Here is a 20,426-nt window from a genome sequence, read left to right on the forward strand (position 1 = left end):
TTAGAAGAAAAGCCTTCCAACTTTGAGATCAACGTTTTATTGAAAAAAGTACACAAAACCCACCTATGTGCAAAACGCCAGGTGAATGTAACAAGCAACCCTTCTTACACCTTCCTTTTTCTTAGGAAAGCTTCACTTCTTTGGAGTAATGTCTTGCTCATGCCCACAGCACTGTCTCAGTTAACTTGGTTCCTTTTCCTCCAGGCTCAAAATAAAATCAAACTCTTCTATCAAAAAGGGGAAAAAGGAAGGGAGGAATTAGGTGTTATGTTGTCAGATACTGGTAGGTATGTCCCACGTGGTTTAAGCACACTGCCATTCATTCAGAAACCATGGAGTGACCAAGTGCCAAGCACTGCTGAGTACTGGGTTCACAGTCATGGGTAACTCAGGACATACTCCTGCTCTGTGGCTTTTCAGGTGAGGACACTGACAGAGGTTAACACCGTGCCCAGGCTGAATCAGCCAGCAAGTGGGGATTCCCAGGGTCATTCCAGGGGGAGGACTATAGGGAAATGGCCCACTCTTACCTTGTGTCAGGGGCTGAACTGACAGTCTCTGGCGGGTGAAGAGAGCCATGTTTTTTAAGGGGCCACCCGTGGCTTTGTGAGCCTGGTGATAGGTTTTGAGCTCAGCCAGGGGGATGAAACGCTTCATCATCCGGACAAACTGTACATCCACCTACATGACAACAGCATATGGAACACAAAGAGATACCCAGCCATCTGCGCCTGTTCTGCTTGCAGAGAGCTCCTATGGGCAGGGCTGCAAATGCTGTTGTCTCCAAAGTCAGCATAACCTCCAATGGGCAGGAGCTGGGCTGTGTTGACCTAATAGCACCCTAGACCCTCCTCCTCCCTTTGTCCATCCTTCCCTTCTCATGAAATAAATAGGAATAGTCAGTCTTTACCATGGACCACTTGGGGTTGTCTTCTTTGCTGGATGGGTCATAGTGGGGACTGTTTTTCTCAAACTGGGTATGGTCTGGGTAAGCCTCCTTCACAATCTGAAACCAAAACCAGTGTCCAGTCGTTTGTCTGCACAACCCACTCCAAGGCCGATCTTTAACCCAGGTCTACCCTTTACTTTCTAGCCTGCACATTCTTGCCCCATTTGTCTTGTTGAGCCCACGAGAGCTCAAATGCCTGGAAATTAATTTACAGTCTCAGGCAAGCATAGTTAGGCTTTTACAAAAAGTCTCAAAGCATGTTCTAAAACCAAATGGTAAATGTTTTTATTGGTACCACTGGTTTTTACCATCTGCACAGTTGTTAATTTTATCCAGATAACTCTCAGCTTGTAGGAACTATAGCATGAAGCCTATTTTTGAATGAGAAACCAAGGATTAGACCTGGAGAGAAATCTTGTGCTTATAGGAGCTGAAAGGAAGGGTGGCCTTGCTTTAATCCTTGTCCTACAGGAAGGGGCCATGGCCTTCCTGTATGTCACGTGTCACAGTTTCTCTCTGTGATATCCAGTGACAGGGGATATGGGCAGGAAGCTGCTTATTTTTCTGTTAACCAATTTAAGCTGTGTCCTTTTGAACCTATAGGAGTAAGTCTCCCTAGAGGGAGAGGGATTGAGAACAAAACTCTCCAACTAACCTTCATAAGGCCTGCGATGCCTGGCTGTTTGCAGTTGCTATGGTAGAAGAAGGCTTCTTCTTCCAGCTTCATGGATCTAAGGAAGTTCCGCGCCTGTCCCATGGGAGAATAAATAAGAATTTTCTCCGCTAGCTTTTCTAAAAAGAAGTCAGTCTGCTTTTTATAGTTGGCTTTTTTTTTTTTTTTGCAGCCTCCCCCCAACTCATAATAAAGATGCTCCCCTTTTGCCAAGACACCCAGACTTGTACCAGGGCTCTGGCAGATTTCATTATACAGGCAGAGTAACTGAAGTATTTTTGAATGCATTTTCAGGTTAACTTGTCCAAGAGGTTCTGCTATCCCACTGTGTAGCTCTTGGGTGTCCTACCCCTTACTTTCTTACCTGGTAGTTGCGAACACCATCCCAGCATGCTGTCTGCTTGGGTTGGGCTTTGAGATCCTCAATACCAAACTAGGCAAGAAGAAACAAAGTCTGTTGTCAGACATTCCTTGGCCAACTGTAAGCACACAGTTCCCACCTCCACACTGAAGGAGCTACGGACTGTAATGCAAGTATATTGTTTGCTGCAAAGCAGCTCCACAGTCGGTGATGATGGGTGAATGTAAGCCTTGTGTTATCTTGTTATCCTTGCCAATTAAGAGGATTAGTTGAATGGATAATCCAGATGATAAAGTAATCTGCTGGCTATATGCATGCCACTTATTAAAAGTATTCCATATTTCATCCAGAATATTTCTACTTTATTTTCCTTAGGCTATTATTACAACAGTTTTACATACATTCCCTGAATGTAAACTGGTTTACATGGGTTCTGTGTGGGCAGGGAGACACCTGGCAGCAACACACGTGGTTAAGGGAAAAGCAGGCAAGACTGAGGTTGGAAAATGTAGCCCATGCTTGATTCTGTAAATAAAGTTTTTCTTGAACACCATACCTGCTTGTTTATGTCCTGTCTATGGCCAATTTTTGCTACAAGGACAGACTTGGAACAGATACTCGAAGACCTCAAGCCTACAACAGTTCTTACCTGACCCACTGCAGATAAAAGTTTTCCTACCTCTGCCTAGACAAAAGTGGCACAACACAGATACAGGTTGAGCATACCTAATCCAAAACTCTCAAAATGGTCCAAAATCCCAAAGTTTTCTGAACATCAGCAAAACCTGAGAACTCAAAAATCTGAAACCCCTCTAACCCCTATAGTTGATGGTAATAAATCCTGCTAATTTGATTCATTTTTACCTCATCCAGCCCTTCCAAGATCAGAACCTGGTTACAGAACTGTTTGGTGTCCCATATCCACTTCTCACTTCTCACACGATCTCACCTTCACATCTACACCTTTCTCTAGCCGGCTTTCTGGCTCTGACTTCATCAGCCAGTGGCTGTGTGGAGTCTTCTCACGGTTTTTAGAGGTTGGAGCTTTCTGAGGGCTGCAGTTCCCCACGTCAGCTGAGTTTTCAGTTTTGGTACATTTTTCAGATAGCCTCTTATTATCTGCAACAGGAGAAGAAAAAAAAAACCTTATGCTTGCTGAGAGGTTTGTTATATTCCGTTGTGGGAAAAGCTTAGATTTTGGCATCAGACCTGGATTCAGATCCTGGTTCCATCAATTACTACCTGTACCGCCACTCTTACAGATAAATTTCAGTTTATAAAAACTGGACTAGAATGTGTACTCTAGGATACCTTCTGGATTATCCATTCAATAAGAACACTTTACAAGGCTATTTAAATTAATGGTCCTGGCAGTAGTTGACAAATGGTTTCCTTCCCTCACTCTCTTTGCTCAGACTATCCACTCCCGAGGAAACTGAGCAACTTGGAGTTGTTTTAAAAATTAAATGGGGTAATACAAAGGGCTTACACAATGCCTGGCATTGTAATACATCTCAAATATTAACCATCATTACCATCTCACACTTCCTTCCTTGTACACTATGCTTCATGACCTTGTAGACATGGTAAAGATTGGATTTGATTCCAAAAGAATTAACAGAGAGGTACTTGGAACATAGTAGGCCACCCAACAGCTAACACTTGTTAGATTCTTACTACGTGAAGGCGTAACTCTAACTTGGCTAACCTACATAACCTGTGGGACGTTCTGTTCTTCCGGGTAGTGCTCCAGGTCACACATCCAGTTAACGGGAGGATCAAGATACCAGCTTAAGACTGGTCACTCTGGGTCTATCTGAATGGCCCCACCAATGACCATACCATGCTGGCTCTATATTTAGTCTGTTTCTACCTCTATCATTTGTGGCTGTCCAACGCTCTGAACTCAGCATGCCTTGCTAGCCTGTCTAGAGATGACAGTTAATAAGCACACTGCAGACACCTCGTATTTGTTAACGACTTCAGTGGGTTGGAGGCAGTCTGGAATCCTTGCCATGCCCTAGAGATGTGTTTTCTCTCCGTTCTTTGTATCTGCTCTATGTCACTCATCTTGTGAAGATAAAAATGGCACGATGTTCTTTGTGTACTAACACTGTGCCTGCGGAAAAGCCTTTCCATTCTTTAAAGTTGAATTCAAAGCCTGTTTTCCCAAGCGCTGCCATGTTATTCCAGGAATTCAGTCTCCAGGACTCTCTCCGCTAGACCTGTCTGCTTGTTTGCCGAGAGCAGCAAACGTAGATTCTTGACCTTAGCCACCCCGTATTGCAAATACTCTTCCTGTTTAAGAAAGATCTGTTTGAAAAAACAAGCAGAAGGGACTGTGGGGAGGAAGCCTGGCAGGAAGAGAAAACTTGTAAGATTAGGGATGACGGAATGGAAGACCGCAAAGCAGGGAGCAGAGAATCACATTAAACGGGCTTTTTTTTTTTTTTTTTTTTTTTTTTTTAAGGCGATGTCTTTTTGCAGCCTGGGTGCAGCTCACCTGGGCCAGCAGTCTCAGCCAGCCTCTTCCGGGGTCTTGGCATCGTCTCCCCTGCAGGGCGCGCAAGTGCGGAGGATTCTGGAACCCACCGAGAGACACGAGCAGCAACTCTACCGCCCCCAAAAGCCTAGGCAGAACAAGATGGAGGCCATGAGAGGACGGCTAAGGGCCTCGGAGTTTTGCGAAGAACGCAGACAGCTATGCTTAAGGCATTCAAATCGTGCCCTCCGTTATCTGCGCCGTTTGCAGCTCGCATACCCACCCCCACCCCCAAACTCTCGGTTTCCTTGACCCCTCTCACCCCTCCGCACAGCGGACCCCACCGGAGTGCGTGCAGTCAGAACCCGCGGGGTTAGGCTGAAGCCAAGACAGTGGGGCTTACGTCCTGCGGATCTCTGGGAGTTGTAGTCCCCGCGCCTTGGCAGCCCGGGGACTGCAACTGAGTGGACTACAACTCCCAGAGTGCAACGGGCTAAGGGGTCGTCTCCGCAAGTCCCGGCCCGCGCCAGGCAGCTGAAGTCGCTGTCTCCTGCTGCGATGCTGGTCTTCGGCTGTCGGCCCCTCAGGGCTCTCTTGGGAGCCCTGGGTGGCAGTCTCCGGGCCCCCGCCAGCCACCGGAGCTTGACTTCTTGCATCGACCGTAAGGCTGGCTCTGGGCTAGGGAGGGACAGTTGTCCGGGACCCGGACAGGCATGGGTGGAGGGCAGTGCGGAGGTGCGGGCACCCGGGGGTGGTTACCTGACCGACAGCTCCTTCACCTGCGGACCCGCTCCCCGCTCCGCCGCGTCCCACCAGCTCGGGGCCAGCTCCCCCGCTCCGCTCGGTCCAGTGGCCCCCAAACCAGCTCCCCGCACCCTCTGGTCACTCCCGGGGTTCCCACTCGACCCCGTGATCCCCTGGCCAGATACCGGCCCCCCACCCCGGTGTCGGAGCCTTTGGTTTGGTTGTTATCGGGGCCCCAGTGTCTCTTCTATACCTTGCAGTGCTTTGTAAAGATTGCTTCCCTAAGGGGAGTTAGGTAGTCGCTGATGGACTGCTCAGTGCTAGCCTGTATTCCGAGAGCTGCCAAGAACTCAACAGGTGGAACGACGTGTTGCTCAACTTGAAAGTAATTCATTTATCACCCACATAGCTAGCATCTTCGTGTTCCATTTTCAATTAACTATTTTTCAGCCGCGGTGAAAGAAACTAATCTGCCCTAAGAACCCGACAGAGCTCACCTTTGCCATTCTAAAAGAACCTGGCGCCCATCGCTGACCAGTGGAAGAAGGGCCAGGCTCACTGTGGACCAACCAGAGGCCCCCGCGCTGAGCTGATTGCATGTTGCTCATCCCTGATTCAGTACCTTTACTCCCTGGGGAGCCTGGGAAGGAAGCCATAGCCGCCTGGCTCCTTGCTCTGGGCATTGCAACAGAAACCTACTTTTCCCACCAGCCCACTGATGGGCTTACTGTACCTTGAATAAGTGGACATGGTTTTAGGGGTTCTATAGCAACTCCTCCAGCCAGTTTTGGGGGCTGAGCCATAGCACTCTGTCCTGTGCCCTGGGGCCAGCTCCCCTCTCCTCCACTGTCCTGGGCCAACAACCATCCCACTCACTCCCATACCAGCCCCATCCTACCCCTACATCCATCTCCCTGCTGTCCAGTCATTCCTAGGTGCTTAGAAAGGTGAAGAAACTTGGGACTTTCTGTTTATGTTTGTTTTTTAAGATCATCACATTAGGTCGTTAAGGTGATGAGGTTGTTAAACGATAATTGCTGGTGGTGATAGATGAACAAAAGTTCCAGGTAGCTGACGAAGATTTGCTGACATAAGTAGATTTATAACTTAACACCTTTAGCTATAAAGCATTTTTACCGTTGAAATTCCTGTAGGAAAAGTAACTATTATTGTAATTACAAAACTGTCAGAGATTACAAAACTGACTATAAAACTATAAAAATGTCTTTAGACAGCAGGCATATATTTGAATGTGAATAGCTGGGAGTAGACCCCAAGGGACTTAATTAGTCCCAGCCAGTTTATGATTTGTTCGCCAATCACCGAACTACATTTTGCTTCTGAAATTTAAAAAATTTATTTTAAATAAATGACACTTTTCTTTATAGCAGAATGAATTCCTTAGCTTGATATCAGATCTATAAAATGCACTATGGTATAGAATACTGCTTTCTTCTTGTATCCTAAAATTCCTTCAAGAAGTACCCTGTGCTCACACGTAGGGTTTGGTAAACAAGGTAACCTTGATTGATACCAAAGCAAATTTCTGTAGCAACAAGATGTTTGCATTATAATTGTTTACATCATCCTTGTGTAAATGAATCTTCTTCAACACTGCCATGTGGTAGACACTGAAGAAATATTCTTTTGTGAATGATCTCTGCGTATGAGCAACGGAAGCATTTCCACAAGAACGTGTGAATCAATGACCTGACCCCCAGCCGGGGAACTATGAATTGTTTATCCCTCTCCATATTCCTGAGTAAAATAATCAACATAGATTTCTGCTCTGGGCTTTCAAGGTAGCCTAGTGTGGGTTTCATGTTTTAATGAGAGTGCTGAGACAGAGGACAGCAGTGTTTTCTCCTGGCATAGCCTTTATGTATGCCCTTTTCCTTCATTGCCAAATAAGCCAATTGCTCAATTGATCTTTTAAAATGGAGACATTGATACATTCAAATAGGTAGGGTAGGAATTTTTCAAGATATCAGTACAGAAAACATAGGATCTCCCATAGGTGGGGGAATGTTTACCATAATTTGAGGATCAGTGTGTTTTCATTATTTTGTTTTTGGAGATTTATTTATTTATTTGAAAGTCAAGAGTTACAGAGAGGCAGAGGCAGAGGGAAAGAGAGGTCTTTATCCAATAGTTCACTCCGCAAATGGCCACAATGGCTAGAACTGAGCCTATCTGAAGCCAGGAGCCAGGAGCTTCTTCCAGGTCTCCCAAGTGAGTGCAGGGCCCAAGCACTTGAGCCATTCTCCACTGCCTTCCCTGGCTATAGCAGAGAGCCAGACTGAAGTGGAGCAGCCAGGACTTGAACACATATGGGATGCTGGCACCACAGGCAGTGGCTTTACCCCCATGCCACAGCACCGGCCCTTATTCATTATTTTTTAATATGGATTATGAGAAATAGAGTATTTGGAAAAAATCAGTAGGTAAATGATTTCAGCCAGCCCAGTTGGGAGTTAAGGAGGAAGGGAAAAGGTGACGGTGTTTGCTCCCTTCAGGCGACTCTGCACACTCTGATCCTGTTTGTACCCCGTTCCTCCTCATTTATTTTACTGTGACCTCTGCTTATCTAGGACTCCTGTTTAGTGTGTAGGGTAACATATGCCTGAGCAGTCACCAGGTTACTATCCTAGGTTTCTCTGTGTGTGTCTGAGGACTGTCTCTCCTGCCTCTGAGGGACTGACTGATAGCAGCTGAAGCCGTTCTCCTGCTGAGGCTGCAGTAGGTCCACTGTCTCAGCTTCCTGCTGCTGCTTGCTGGCAGCACGCTTGCCTGATGCTGGTCCTGGAACTGAACAAATGCACTCCTGCCCACAGCTTCCATGGGACTCAATGAAGAACAGAAAGAATTTCAGAAAGTGGCCTTTGACTTTGCCGCCCGGGAAATGGCCCCAAATATGGCAGAGTGGGACCAGAAGGTAGGAGTTTTCCCTGTGACTAGATGTTCCAACAGATGCCGCATGCAGTGACCCTCATCTTCATCTCCTTATACCCGTAAGGGGCCATTGTCCATTCTTTTACTACAAGTGAAAGGAGTGGGCATTGGTGATTGCTTTTGTAGAAGGCATTCTGATCTTTTTATAGATACTTTTTTTTTTTTTTTTGGTAAATTGAACGGGATTTGGATCTACTTAAAAAACCAGTTCTATAAATCATGAAACTTTTCAAGATCAGAACAACAGTTCTTGGAGACTGCATGTTAACTCATGCCACCGTGAGATGACAAACAGGCATATTAACCAGAGAATCTGTACACTGTCACTGTCTAAATGCAAACCTCCCAAGCCCCCAACCCCTGCCCCATTGTATTCTCTGAAGGAAAATCCATCTCTGACTTAGTCACCTAAGACTCTGCTCTTTTTTCATAATTAGGAGCTGTTTCCAGTGGATATGATGCGGAAGGCAGCCCAGCTGGGCTTTGGGGGAGTGTATGTGCGAACAGATGTGGGGGGCTCTGGCCTGTCACGGCTTGATACCTCTGTCATCTTTGAAGCCTTGGCCACAGGCTGCACCAGCACCACAGCCTATATGAGCATCCACAAGTGAGTGTCCCGGCTTGGAAAGCACAGTGCAGTGCCCACGGGGGTTGAGTGGGAAATACGAGACCCGTGGAGAGAAAAGGGAGCGTCTCGGGCAGATTGCCCTTGAGGAACTAGCCTGCCCAGAATGCCCTGCGTCTGCTGCTGCCTGTCAGACTTGAGTCTGTTGTCTTGGGCCTTGCTGACGGCATCGGTCTGCCAGCCTTCTCAGAGTCCTGACCTGAGCAGGTGTCATCAGACTTCTCTAGTCCCGTGGTCAGGATCCTGTTACCTGTTTTCTCAGTCCAAATATGAAACCTCCAGTAGCCAGAGAAATTAAGACAAAGTGCATGTAACTGCTTTTCCGGGGTCCTCTGTACATAACTAGAGCAGCCAAGGGAGAAACACCTGGTTATCTCTGGGCAGTGTGTATTCTAGGAGGTTGTTTTAATCCGGCCCTGTCTTTGAAGTTGAATCTTCTCAATTGTGACTTTTCCCTTCCCACTGTGCTTTCTGCTCTCTCTCCTCGGCTGCCCTTTGCTCTCTTTCCCCACCCCTGCCCCGATTTCCATTTCTTTTCCCTCTTTGTTTCTGTCAATGTCTTGTCTTCTTTATGTACCTATCAGCATGTGTGCCTGGATGATTGATAGCTTTGGAAATGAGGATCAGAGGCACAAATTTTGCCCACCGCTCTGTACCATGGAGAAGTTTGCTTCCTACTGCCTCACTGAACCAGGTGGGTTTGCTCTGCTGTGGCAAGAGCCAGCAAGAGAGAGATGGCTTTGGTAGTCATCAAGTACTCCTTCTCGCCCATCGACACACATAACCACTGTTGACCAAGCAGTTTTGTCATGGAGTACGTGGAGTAATACAGCTCTGTGACCTGATGTCATAGGACCGAGAGGCCTGTAGGTCAGGGGACCTCTTGGCTGCAGAACGGAGGCTCGGTGCCAGCTGCTGGTGTGTTGGGAGATGGACAGTGGTCTGACCAGCAGTTCCTTTGAATATGTGGATTTGAAAGTACCGCCCCCTAAGCTGTTGCCCCCTAAAGACGGTCTCCTGCGGAGGTGGAATCGTGCGGGGCTCCTTGACCCCCTCTCTGCTCACTTTTTGATTCCTGCCTCAGGAAGTGGGAGTGATGCTGCATCCCTGTTGACCTCGGCGAAACGACAAGGAGATCAGTACGTCCTCAATGGCTCCAAGGTACCGACAGACTGCCCGACTGTCTGTTCATATTCCCATGTGCTTCTTAAGTGCTGGGGAGAGAACTTCTGACCCATTTCCCTGTATTCACGCTCACTATCGCTGTCTCTTTTGATCTGATTCCAGATAATTTCACTCATTTTTGTCTCTCCTTTGATTCTCTAATCAACTAAATCCCCTTTTGTCCAGTGACTGTGGCTGTGGTTTATCCCTCTTTGGGCTCTCTGTGCCATTATGCCTTTTAGCGTCCTGTTGCTGGGAGGGCCCCAGGGATTTCCCCAGACGTTAGGCATTCCCTGATCCCTGTGCACCCCCTTCTGCAACCGCACAGGCCTTCATCAGCGGTGCTGGTGAAGCAGATATCTACGTGGTCATGTGCCGAACAGGAGGGCCAGGCCCCAAGGGCATCTCATGCATACTCGTTGAGAAGGGGACCCCTGGCCTCAGCTTTGGCAAGAAGGAGAAGAAGGTGAGTGATGACTGGGCAGGAAGCAATTCGAGTTATGAGACTCTGCCAGTTGCCAGGCCAACTCTTGTTGTATTTTAGGAAATAGAAGTTCACATTGTGGTTGTACCTACTAACTTGCCTTTGAGGCAGTTGCTTCTGTTGGGATTTTCAACAGGAGCGTGTAAAAATAGAACGCAGCATTGCTTAAAAAAAAAAAAATAATGGGGACCTTTTGGGAAAAGGACAAGATTTGCCATTAAAATCCACGAGCTGTTTGTTTAGGTACAGTGACCTCTCCTGCCTCCACTTCCATCCTCTGTTTCTTACCTGGTATTTTTTGTACTTGTTATCCCAAAAAAAAAGATACCTAGAGGCAATTGCAATTGGTGATGATCAGAAGTCTTAGGAATGAGAAGCATATGGGCTACCTTTCTTGTTTCAATAAAAATCAAGTAAAACTCGTTGTAGGTGATGGTGGGTATTTTGGTAATCTAGGAAGGACAGTAGATATCCCATAGACACCTAGAAAAGTAAGGGAATCCTAAGATGCAGTGCCAAAGCCAGACCATGAACAGCAGGCACACCATGGTATAACCATGGTTGGCAATTAGGGTGAACCCATTCACTTTTTTTTTAGCCCAATCAAAACTGTGATCTGCCTCTAATTTGTACTGTTAATGGTTAGGACTTTTGGGGAGAACTAGGTAATGAAATGATCCCTAAATATACGACTCTGGCATCTCCATATTTTCCTGCATGATACTTCCAGACTCTTAGTAACTGCCAAGGAGTTAGGAGTTTTAGGGCCTGTTTTGTAGACTAGCAGGCATTTACTATGTACTTGCTGTGTGCAAAGCCTCTTGCTAATTCCTGAGGGGAATACAAAATTCTAAAAGTCATTCCTAGCATTGTTTGGGATTATAAAACATATTTTCTTATCTGTGAGTATATGCTCTCTGAATTTTTTTTAAGATTTATTTAATAATTTATTTATGAGAGAGACAGAGAGAGAGAACTTCCATCCATAGAGAGAGAGAGAGAGAGAGAGAGAGAGAGAGCTTCCATCCACCGGTTTATTCCCCAAATGTCCGCAGTAGCCAGGGCTGGTCCAGGCTGATCCCAGGAGCCGGGGGCTTCATCGTGTTCAGAGCAGCTGGTGCAATATAGAACAGTCACAGGGGACTCATGAAGATAAGACTGGGCCCACGTTTGGAAAGGCTTTAAGTTAGAAGCGTAGGAATGCAGTTTATTTTGTGCACCAAAAAGAGCCATTGATGTATTAGTGTAAGGGAATGATGTGAAGGCAGTGGTGTTGTCAGAGCTGAAAGGGAGCTGGGAGATGTTATACTGTTTGTGGTTTTCAGACTTGCCTCATTAAGCCTGAGAGTTTTTTGAAGCATGGGAGTACCTGGAGGAAAAGATGAAAAGGATCAAGTAGTGAGGGCCCTAATTTATTTTATAGGGAAGATCAGAAAGTATTTGTTGGAAGGAAGAGGCTCTGCTGGGTTCTTCATCTGACTCCCTAGTGTCTAAGGAAAATGAAGGTCACCAAGTAGTTAAGTGATTTGCCCAAAGTTGAAAACTACAGCTAGATAGTTGCATGTCACAGGCTCGGATATGCAAAACTGCGCTTGGGACAGACACACTCAGGGAATGTCCTGGTAAACCAGCTCTCTGAAAATAAAACCAAAAACAAAACACCTATTTGTAGAGTTTGCCAATTTCTGTGGCATAAATACTCCCACCGGGGCTGATTCCAGGCCACCAATGTGATACCATGAAATGCAGAATAGGCAAAGATGTGTCTCAACAGCTCTCGTGAGCTGGCGCCAGGGCAGCAGTGGTCTCTGCCAGAGCAGTGTCCCCAGTGCATTCCCCCCAGCTAGTAGCAACAGTGTCCTTTATAAAAGAGAAGTGTAGGGGCCAGCGCCGTGGAACACTACGTTAATCCTCAGCCTGTGGCACTGGAATCCCATATGGGCTCCGGGTTCTAGTCCTGGTTGCTCCTCTTCCAGTCAAGCTCTGTACTGTGGCCCGGGAGGGCATTGGAGGATGGTCCAAGTGCTTGGGCCCCTGCACCACGTGGGAGACCAGGAGAAGCACCTGGTTCCTGGCTTTGGATCGGTGTAGCTCTGGCTGTGGTGGCCATTTGGGGAGTGAACCAATGGAGGGAAGACCTTTCTGTCTTTCTCTCTCACTGTCTGTAACTCTACCTGTCAAATAAATAAATAAAAATCTTCCAAAAAAATAGAGAGAAGTGTAGCTATTGTGAAGGCCTTTTACAGTAAATTAAGCTTCTCCAAATAGTCTTTGTATTGTCTCTATTATTATAAAAGGTTATACTCATAGAGGCATCAAAACAGAAGTTAGATCCCGCCCCAAGCCCACAAGAAATCATGAGAAGTATTTGTGGATAGTTAGTCTGATAAGCTAGATATTAGAAAGATAATTCTCTTAATATGATTAAAAAATACTTTGCTGAAACAAGGATCTGTGTGAGTGTCGACAAGTCTTTAAATCTGAACTTTTCCTTTTTCCCTGTTTTAAGTTCTGGTGGGCTCAAGTCCCAGAGTACTGGGCCCAGTACTTCACAGGCTTCTGTCCCTTGGGAAGGCCGCCCTGCCCAGTGGATTGCTGGGCAGCCACCCAGTCCCTGATTTTCGCCAGGTGGGGTGGAACTCCCAGCCAACCCGAGCCGTGATCTTCGAAGACTGTGCTGTCCCCGTGGCCAACAGGATTGGGAATGAGGGGCAGGGCTTCCTCATTGCCATGAAAGGACTGAATGGAGGGAGGATCAACGTTGGTGAGGACATGCAAGGGCATGGCAGGAGGCGGTGGGCTGGGGCAGGCGGTGCCGTCCGTCAGGCTCAGGGGAAATACTGACCCCCTTCTCTCCAGCTTCCTGCTCTCTGGGGGCTGCTCATGCTTCAGTCATCCTCACCCGAGACCACCTCAATGTCCGGAAGCAGTTTGGAGCACCTCTGGCTAGTAACCAGGTAAAGTCCCAGCTGGCTGCCTTTGCTTGCCACCCCTTAGCGCTGCTCCAGGGCCCACATTGTCTCAGAGAGCTCGGCTGAGTTATAGTTCATGGAGCCTGCTGCCATCTCACCCAGAACGTGTGCTTTATTTCTGTCCATGACCTTTTTTTGGGAGGAAGTAATGTTAAAATGTAGAGCAAGGGAAGTTCACTTGGAATGTAGAAGGCAGGCAGGTTTCTCAGTAGAGGAGGCAGACAGAGCCTTTGGCCCCTTAGAAAAGCCACGTCCATGTCCTTAGATCAGGTGCGGCCTACAGTCCCTCCGTCACGTCTGGTTGTCTTTCCCTTTGCTGCAGTACTTACAGTTCAAACTGGCTGACATGGCGACAAGGCTGGTGGCCTCGCGGCTGATGATCCGCAGTGCGGCAGTGGCTCTGCAGGAGGAGCGGGAAGATGCAGTGGCCCTGTGCTCCATGGCCAAGCTCTTTGCTACAGACGAGTGCTTTGCTGTGAGTGATAAGGCCTTTCGCTGTCCTGGGAAGATCAGGGTGCAGATACCAGTCCCCGGGATGTTGAAAGGCACATGCCAACTTGGGATCCCAGCCCTCCTGGGATGTTCCAGGGGATAGCCTGGGGCTTAAAATCCATAATATCCCATCATCCTGAAATAGAACATTCATAGAGACTTAAGTGGAGCAATACATTTTGCCACTTTCAGTGTCTGAGATAAGTATTATGTCATTGAAATATTTGCAGAATTGAAAACTTGGGTCTTGATGGCTTTAGGATACGGATTAGGTTGTGAGCGGCTTCCACAGGACTTCGGCTAGTGGCCTTTTAGTCTGATCTGGGCCATTCCACGCTTCCTCATGTTGTTGATTTGACTGTGTTTCTATATAAGACACTCCTTTTGGAAGGCTCAGAGCAGCCCAGTGCCTCTTGCCCAAGGTTAGCACTGCTCTGTGTTTACCTTATCTGAGACAAGGCCGCCTCCACAGTGAGGCTGCCTGGCCACCAGGTGGCACCTGAGTGTCCTACAATCCCAGCTGGAGGGTTGTGGGCTGTGCCTCCCCAGCAGGTAATGAGTGGGAAAGGCAGTGGTCTGATCTACCTGTCCCCAGGGAGCTGACAAATTCGACAAATGAACGTCCCTTGCAGTCTGTGGCATGTGGAGTGGGGAGCCGGTCTTTGGGCTAGGCTGGTTGTTAGTGGGTTGTACCTCCTCATCAGATTACAGCACACTACCAGACTGGGAACTCCAGGAGCGGGAGGCCACCTGCTCCACAGTTCCCAGAATCAGAGATCCTTAATCTTTGTCTCCCTACAGATCTGCAACCAGGCTTTACAGATGCATGGAGGCTATGGCTACCTGAAGGATTATGCTGTCCAGCAGTTTGTGCGTGACTGCAGGGTCCACCAGATTCTAGAAGGTGAAAGTGGTCATCGTTCCTCTCCGAACGATGACAAAATCAGTCCTTGCCCCAGCATGTCTGTCCTTGGTCATCAGAGCCCCACCAGGCAGTGTTTTCCAGCTTCGTCCTTTCCTCCTCCAGCCCTGCTGTGGAATGACCTAGGGGTGCATTAGAAAGAGCACTGGCCTGAGAGATAGGACACTGTGCTATGTCGCCATGGGTAAGGCACTGAACCACGCCCCTCTTCTGCTCTGTTTCCTTTGTAGATATGAGAGAAGGCTCTAAGGAGGTAATATGTGAGAAAGCATGTTGGAAACACAGCAGTAGCTGTTGGCTTGGTGTGGAGGAGTACCTGTTGGGGCTCAGAGAACCTCTCTGGCAGGTGTCCTAACACTTGATCATCAGGGAGCAGCCACAGAGTGGATTATCAGATGCTCTGTGTCAGTATTGCTAGTAGAGTTTTGAATAAAATAAGTTAACCTCCGTGAGTAACTTCTTGGTAGTATCAGACGTTCTGTCTGGGAAGCGTGTAAGCCCCTGGAATCGGGCTCAGCGTGTGGCCTTCCCCGCTGTCCACAATGCATGCTTAAATCCTGAGAGGACAGAGCTAGTGCTCCCGCTGGAGGAGATAGCTCGGCGGTTCCACTGTGGGACAAGCAACCGGGCAGAGGTTCTGAATCAACTGAAGGGACGCAGGGCTGCTTTCGTGGGACCAGGGGAGAAGCCTGCCAGCAGTAGCCTCCCTTCCTGCTCCAAAGAATGCTTCTCAAACCTGACCGCCTGGTCATTCCCAGAGGGCTTCGTAAGACAGATTACGGGGTCCAGCTGAGGCCCAACAGTGTGTGTCAGAGCAGGTGTTCCCATGAGGCTGAGCTGCTCTGTGGGAAACACACTTTGTGACCCACTGTTCTGGAGTGAAGTCCAAATCCTGGGCTTTGCAAGGTGAGCCTGCTGCTTTGTGCCACAAACCCGGCCCATGAAGTATGCTGGGGAGCTTGGTCACTAGTGCTCAGATCAGACTCCCACGACTCTCACTGCTTCTGTTACTCTTGCAGTTATCTTCTCACTCGGGTTTTGTGAAGACTTCACTTTCATTCTTTTTGTTTTTTAATTTTATTTAAGTTATAGAAGTTTCATGTATTTCATATATATAGAATAAGGAACATAGTGACTCTTCCTCCCCCACCCTCCCTCCCACCCACATATCAACCTTTCCTCCTCCTCCTTCTCACATTCCCACTCTTAATTTTTACAAAGACCTATTTTCAGTTTATTTAATGATCGTATAGTTTACCCTTCACCAAGTAAAAGATTTCAACAGATAGTATGAAGAGAAAAAAAAAAAAACTGTTCCTCAATGGGTTGTAATAGTCATGGAATCTCACAATGTCTATTTCACTCCAATACATTACATTTCAGTTACTCTGTTACCCCAATTCAGGGAAAATATATGGTATCTGTCATCTGGGGATGGGCTTACTTCACTAAGTCTAATAGTTTCCAGTTGCATCCATTTTGTTGCAAAACACAGGATTTCTTTTTTTTTTTTTTTTTTTTTTTTTTTTTTTACAGCTGAGTAGTACTCCATAGTGTATATATACTATGATTTGTTTATCTAATCAACAATTGATGGGCATCTGGATTGATTCCATATCGTAGCTACTGTGAGCTGGGCTGCAGTGAACATGGGGGAACAGATAACTCTTTCATATGCGATTTCTTTTGGTTTGGGTAGATTCCCAGGAGTGGGATGGCAGGGTCATATGATAGGTCTGTATTCAGATTTCTGAGATAGCTCCATACTGCCTTTCACAGTGGCTGTACCAGTTTACATTCAGTGGACTAGGGTTCACCATCATTCTGACTCTTTTAATCCTGCCATTCTAAGAGAGAAAAGCCAAATATGTTTATTTCAAATCACATTGTCATCCACTTGTAGAGAAATATGGGACTGGCCACTTTGTCATTTTATTTCATCATGGACTTCACTGTTGGAATAATCTGATTTTTTAAAGTTGGTTTTTTGAGATTGTGTGATTACTCCACATTTGCAGTAAAAGTCACTATTAAACATGAAGCAAATAATTGATCCCCTCATTTAAGGGAAAATGTTTTTATTCTTTCAACGACCAAAGAACTGTGTATTCATTGTTGAAAAATTACACAGAAAGTAAAAGAAAATTAATCACTCATGTTTCTACATCCAGAACTAATCTTTTAAAATATATCTTTTGGAGTTTTTCTATGCTTTTGTAGGTATATGTAAAATGATAGAATTTTACTCTTTCTGTCCTGCCTTTTAACATAAGCATTTTGCCATCAGAAAAGTTTTTTTTAACTTTTTTAAAATATCATTCCTCTTTTCCAATAGGCTTCTAAAAACTAAAAACACAGATATTCAAATTTCCAAATAATCTCAGCCCTTAATGCTCAGGTAGTCCAGAAATGGAGATCTGTCATAAGTCATAGATTTGGAGTCGTCTCCCATTTGCTCATTCTACCTTGCTGCACATGTGGATGTGTGACTTGGAAGCCTCCTTGCCTGGGTACCTCCCTTGAGGCTTTTCCTTATTTTTTGTCTGTATTTTGGAGAGAAATCTGTGATAATCCCATTCCCCCCAGGGATTTTTTTTTTTTTTCTTTTTGGACAGGCAGAGTGGACAGTGAGAGAGAGAGAGAGGTCTTCCTTTTGCTGTTGGTTCACCCTCCAATGGCCACTGTGGCCGGCGCACCGCGCTGATCCGAAGCCAGGAGCCAGGTGCTTCTCCTGGTCTCCCATGGGGTGCAGGGCCCAAGTACTTGGGCCATCCTCCACTGCACTCCCTGGCCACAGCAGAGAGCTGGACTGGATGAGGGGCAACCGGGACAGAATCCGGCGCCCCGACCAGGACTAGAACCCGGTGTGCCAGCGCTGAAAGGTGGAGGATTAGCCTATTGAGCCACGGCGCCGCCCCCCTTCCCCCCAGGGATTAAAACAATTCTGGTTTACATCCACAATCACCCTGAACTAGATAGACTTAGCCATCAGGTCGAAGCATTGGCAGGCTGTCTAATTCTTCCTTCTTCCCCTGCAGGCAGCAATGAAGTGATGAGGATGCTGGTCTCCCGAAGCCTGCTCCAGGAGTAGCAGCCCCACACGACGCCCAGGCATGGAGTTCCCTGAGCGGCTGCAGTCAGTGCCGAGTGGTTCCTCGTGGGCTGCCCCGTGCTAAGCGGATGATGGATTCGATTGAAGGAGTGGGCTCTTACAAGAGGAACCTGACTGCGCTGGCATCAGTGTTGACTGACTACAGCAGAGTCCTCAGGGGAAATGGAAGAGCTACCCTGATGAGAATGTCACAAAGCATACTACCTTGATTTCCTGGCGCCTGAGAGGCAACCAGTGAAGGTGCCCTGTCAAACCAAAGTCCTTGCTTGGATCCCGATTGTCTTGATTTGTCTGCATCCTGCTGGTTGACTGAATCCTGATTCTAGGAGCCATTGAGGCTTTTCCTGACGGTAGAGCCAAGGATATGGAGAGGGAACTGGAGAGAGAATACGCTCCTGTCTGTTTTGCTTGTAGCACAAGTACAGGGGCAGAAGGTTTCTGTGGATCACTCCTCTGGATATAGGTCATGGTAAGATGAGCAACTGGGACACTACCCCAAACCTGTGATTTATGACAGTCTCCACTCCTAGCCTGCCTGAACATCAAGGGCTGAGATGACTAGGAATGTTGAATATTTGTTATTTTTCACTTTGAGAAGCCTGTGATCTAGAAATGGAATGCAGGGTTTCTATAACCCTTTCTCATATATTGAATATATTTTTTTCTGAGTTGCTCTTTATAAATGTTTTTAATCACTACCTTGATAAATAAAATCTACCCCTTTCTAGACTATGTCTCTGGTTTTACTAAAGTTGGTTTTTATATTATGTTTTTACCTAGGTACTTAGAACTGTTCACACACTTTAAAATTTTATTTGATTAAACATTTAACTAGATTTTGGAGTAGTCAAAAATTTCACCTTGATCAATAGCTTTGGAATTGAAGCATTGTTTATGATGTATGAAAGGAGACTTAAAGTACTATTCGATGAGGGGACTTTTGGGGAAACCCTGTTATAAATATGCAGAAATTTTGTTAACTACAAGTGTTTACAGAGAACAAAATACGTATCCTTAGCTGCTGCAAATATTTTCTTCCGTATAAGGAACTGGGTTAGGCACCTCTTGGGGAGCAGTATGTGAATGTACTACAAAGTTTAAAATGTGTTTCTGCCACCCAAAACTTTATTTAATGGGGGAACTAAGGCATGACTGTGGTGCGAAGTAACTGAGATTGAGAAGGCAACATGGCAAATCCAAGGTAGGAAGGGGTACATAGAGAAGAGAGGAGTTCCAGTGAAGCTTTCAGGAAATGTATGTTTGATGAGAGTCCAAAGAGTCAGTCTCAGACAGCAAAGGACCAGGAGCAGAAGTTCAGGATTTGTGTGGGAGCTATTTGCACCTTTGTTAATTATGGTTGGGGTTGACCTGGAACAAAAAGAAAATAAAAGTTCACTCTAGGTGGAGAGTTATGAAAGCCAAGGTCAGGGTTTTACCTGCTAAGTGGTAGACAGCCATGGAAGGTTTTTAGTGAAGAAGATTTGAAGAGATCAATCTGTGCCTAAGAACATTCTGGAATGCATGTGTGGGATGACTGGGGATAGGTAGAAAGAGGGTTTTGAAATAGGAAGGTGAAAGGAAAGCAGAAAGGAGAAAATGCAGATGGCCTCAGAATACCCAGTGTGGGAGTTGAAGCCCTGCCTCCTCAGTGGGCTGCTTTCTGGTCTTCAGTTCTGAGAGGCACCTGTTCAGACTCAAACACATGCCTGGTCGCCATCACTGTAAGATCTTAATGAACTGGCAGCTAGTAAGAATCCATTTCTTACTGTCACCCTCAGTTATTATTTAATGATTTCAGTTTCCCAATAACCTGGCAAGAAGTTTGACGCCTGTAGCAAGGGAACACCGTATACTTTCACTACTCTGTACCATCCTCTATCTGGCTGTTTCATAAAGCAGAGCAACAAATGCGTTTTAAGGAAAACCGATGTGCTGGGTGCACAGGATACATACAAATAACCAAATACAGCGTATGCTCGGATGGGCCCGTGGACGGGAAAGGCTGATCAACAGGAAGCAGACTTTGACACATGTAGAATGCTTTGGGGTGTGGGACATCCTGTCATCAACACATTGACCCCAAAGTCAGAATTGGGTCTCCAGGTTGTCTTAACCCTAGTAAACACTTCATGCTATCTCATAGTTTGTGTGTGTGTGTGTGTGTGTGTGTGTGTAAATTTAATAGCTTTAATTATATGTGTTTTTTTTTAAAGTTTAGGTTGCCTATTACAATTTCCTCATCATCCTGTGTCGATTTGATAAGTTGGAAACTCAGCGTTTTTTTGCTTATGCGTTTGCTTTGAAACCCTGAGCTTCCTCCAAGGCTTTCCCTGTGAATTATTTCACAGATGCCTGATTTTCACAAGAAGGACCTCACAGAATAGGCACTCGATAGATACCTGTGTTAAATCGATCTGAATCTGAGTATCAACCCTGTTGAAAATAGCAGCTACCAAGCCCCCTGGCAGGTTCAAAGATTGGGTTCTTGATTCAA

The 20,426-nt window shown here is 46.4% G+C and overlaps 2 protein-coding genes across 6 annotated transcripts; one reads left to right on the forward strand and one right to left on the reverse strand.

Moving 5' to 3' along the window:
* Positions 1-21: 21 nt before the first annotated feature.
* Positions 22-4,840, reverse strand: THYN1 (thymocyte nuclear protein 1). 2 transcript variants are annotated; one of them, XM_008248360.5, is made up of 8 exons: positions 4,788-4,840; positions 4,487-4,613; positions 2,933-3,102; positions 1,987-2,055; positions 1,605-1,697; positions 911-1,006; positions 531-681; positions 22-224 (listed from the first exon to the last, which is right to left on the reverse strand). In XM_008248360.5, the coding sequence occupies exons 2-8, from the start codon at positions 4,527-4,529 to the stop codon at positions 181-183; spliced, it is 666 nt and encodes a 221-aa protein (XP_008246582.1). In that variant the 5' UTR covers positions 4,530-4,613; positions 4,788-4,840; the 3' UTR covers positions 22-180. The 2 variants fall into 2 exon arrangements, with proteins under 2 accessions (XP_008246582.1, XP_002721602.1); XM_002721556.6 differs by having other exon boundaries at positions 22-227.
* Positions 4,841-4,997: 157 nt separating this feature from the next.
* ACAD8 (acyl-CoA dehydrogenase family member 8) lies at positions 4,998-18,664 on the forward strand. Of its 4 annotated transcripts, none has more exons than XR_016222126.1 (11): positions 4,998-5,126; positions 8,044-8,144; positions 8,599-8,768; positions 9,371-9,480; positions 9,871-9,947; positions 10,279-10,416; positions 12,944-13,198; positions 13,294-13,391; positions 13,729-13,881; positions 14,700-14,802; positions 17,859-18,664. XR_016222126.1 is itself a non-coding variant. In XM_070048392.2 (11 exons), the coding sequence occupies exons 2-11, from the start codon at positions 8,049-8,051 to the stop codon at positions 17,909-17,911; spliced, it is 1,134 nt and encodes a 377-aa protein (XP_069904493.1). In that variant the 5' UTR covers positions 4,998-5,126; positions 5,660-8,048; the 3' UTR covers positions 17,912-18,664. The 4 variants fall into 4 exon arrangements, 3 of the variants coding, with proteins under 3 accessions (XP_069904493.1, XP_069904490.1, XP_089170860.1); XM_070048392.2 differs by having other exon boundaries at positions 5,660-8,144; positions 13,063-13,198; XM_070048389.2 differs by having other exon boundaries at positions 13,063-13,198.
* Positions 18,665-20,426: the final 1,762 nt, after the last annotated feature.

This window comes from Oryctolagus cuniculus, chromosome 1 (genome assembly GCF_051225735.1).
Source record: "Oryctolagus cuniculus isolate XC-2025 breed Fujian yellow rabbit chromosome 1, ASM5122573v1, whole genome shotgun sequence".
Classification (NCBI taxonomy): Eukaryota; Metazoa; Chordata; class Mammalia; order Lagomorpha; family Leporidae; genus Oryctolagus; species Oryctolagus cuniculus.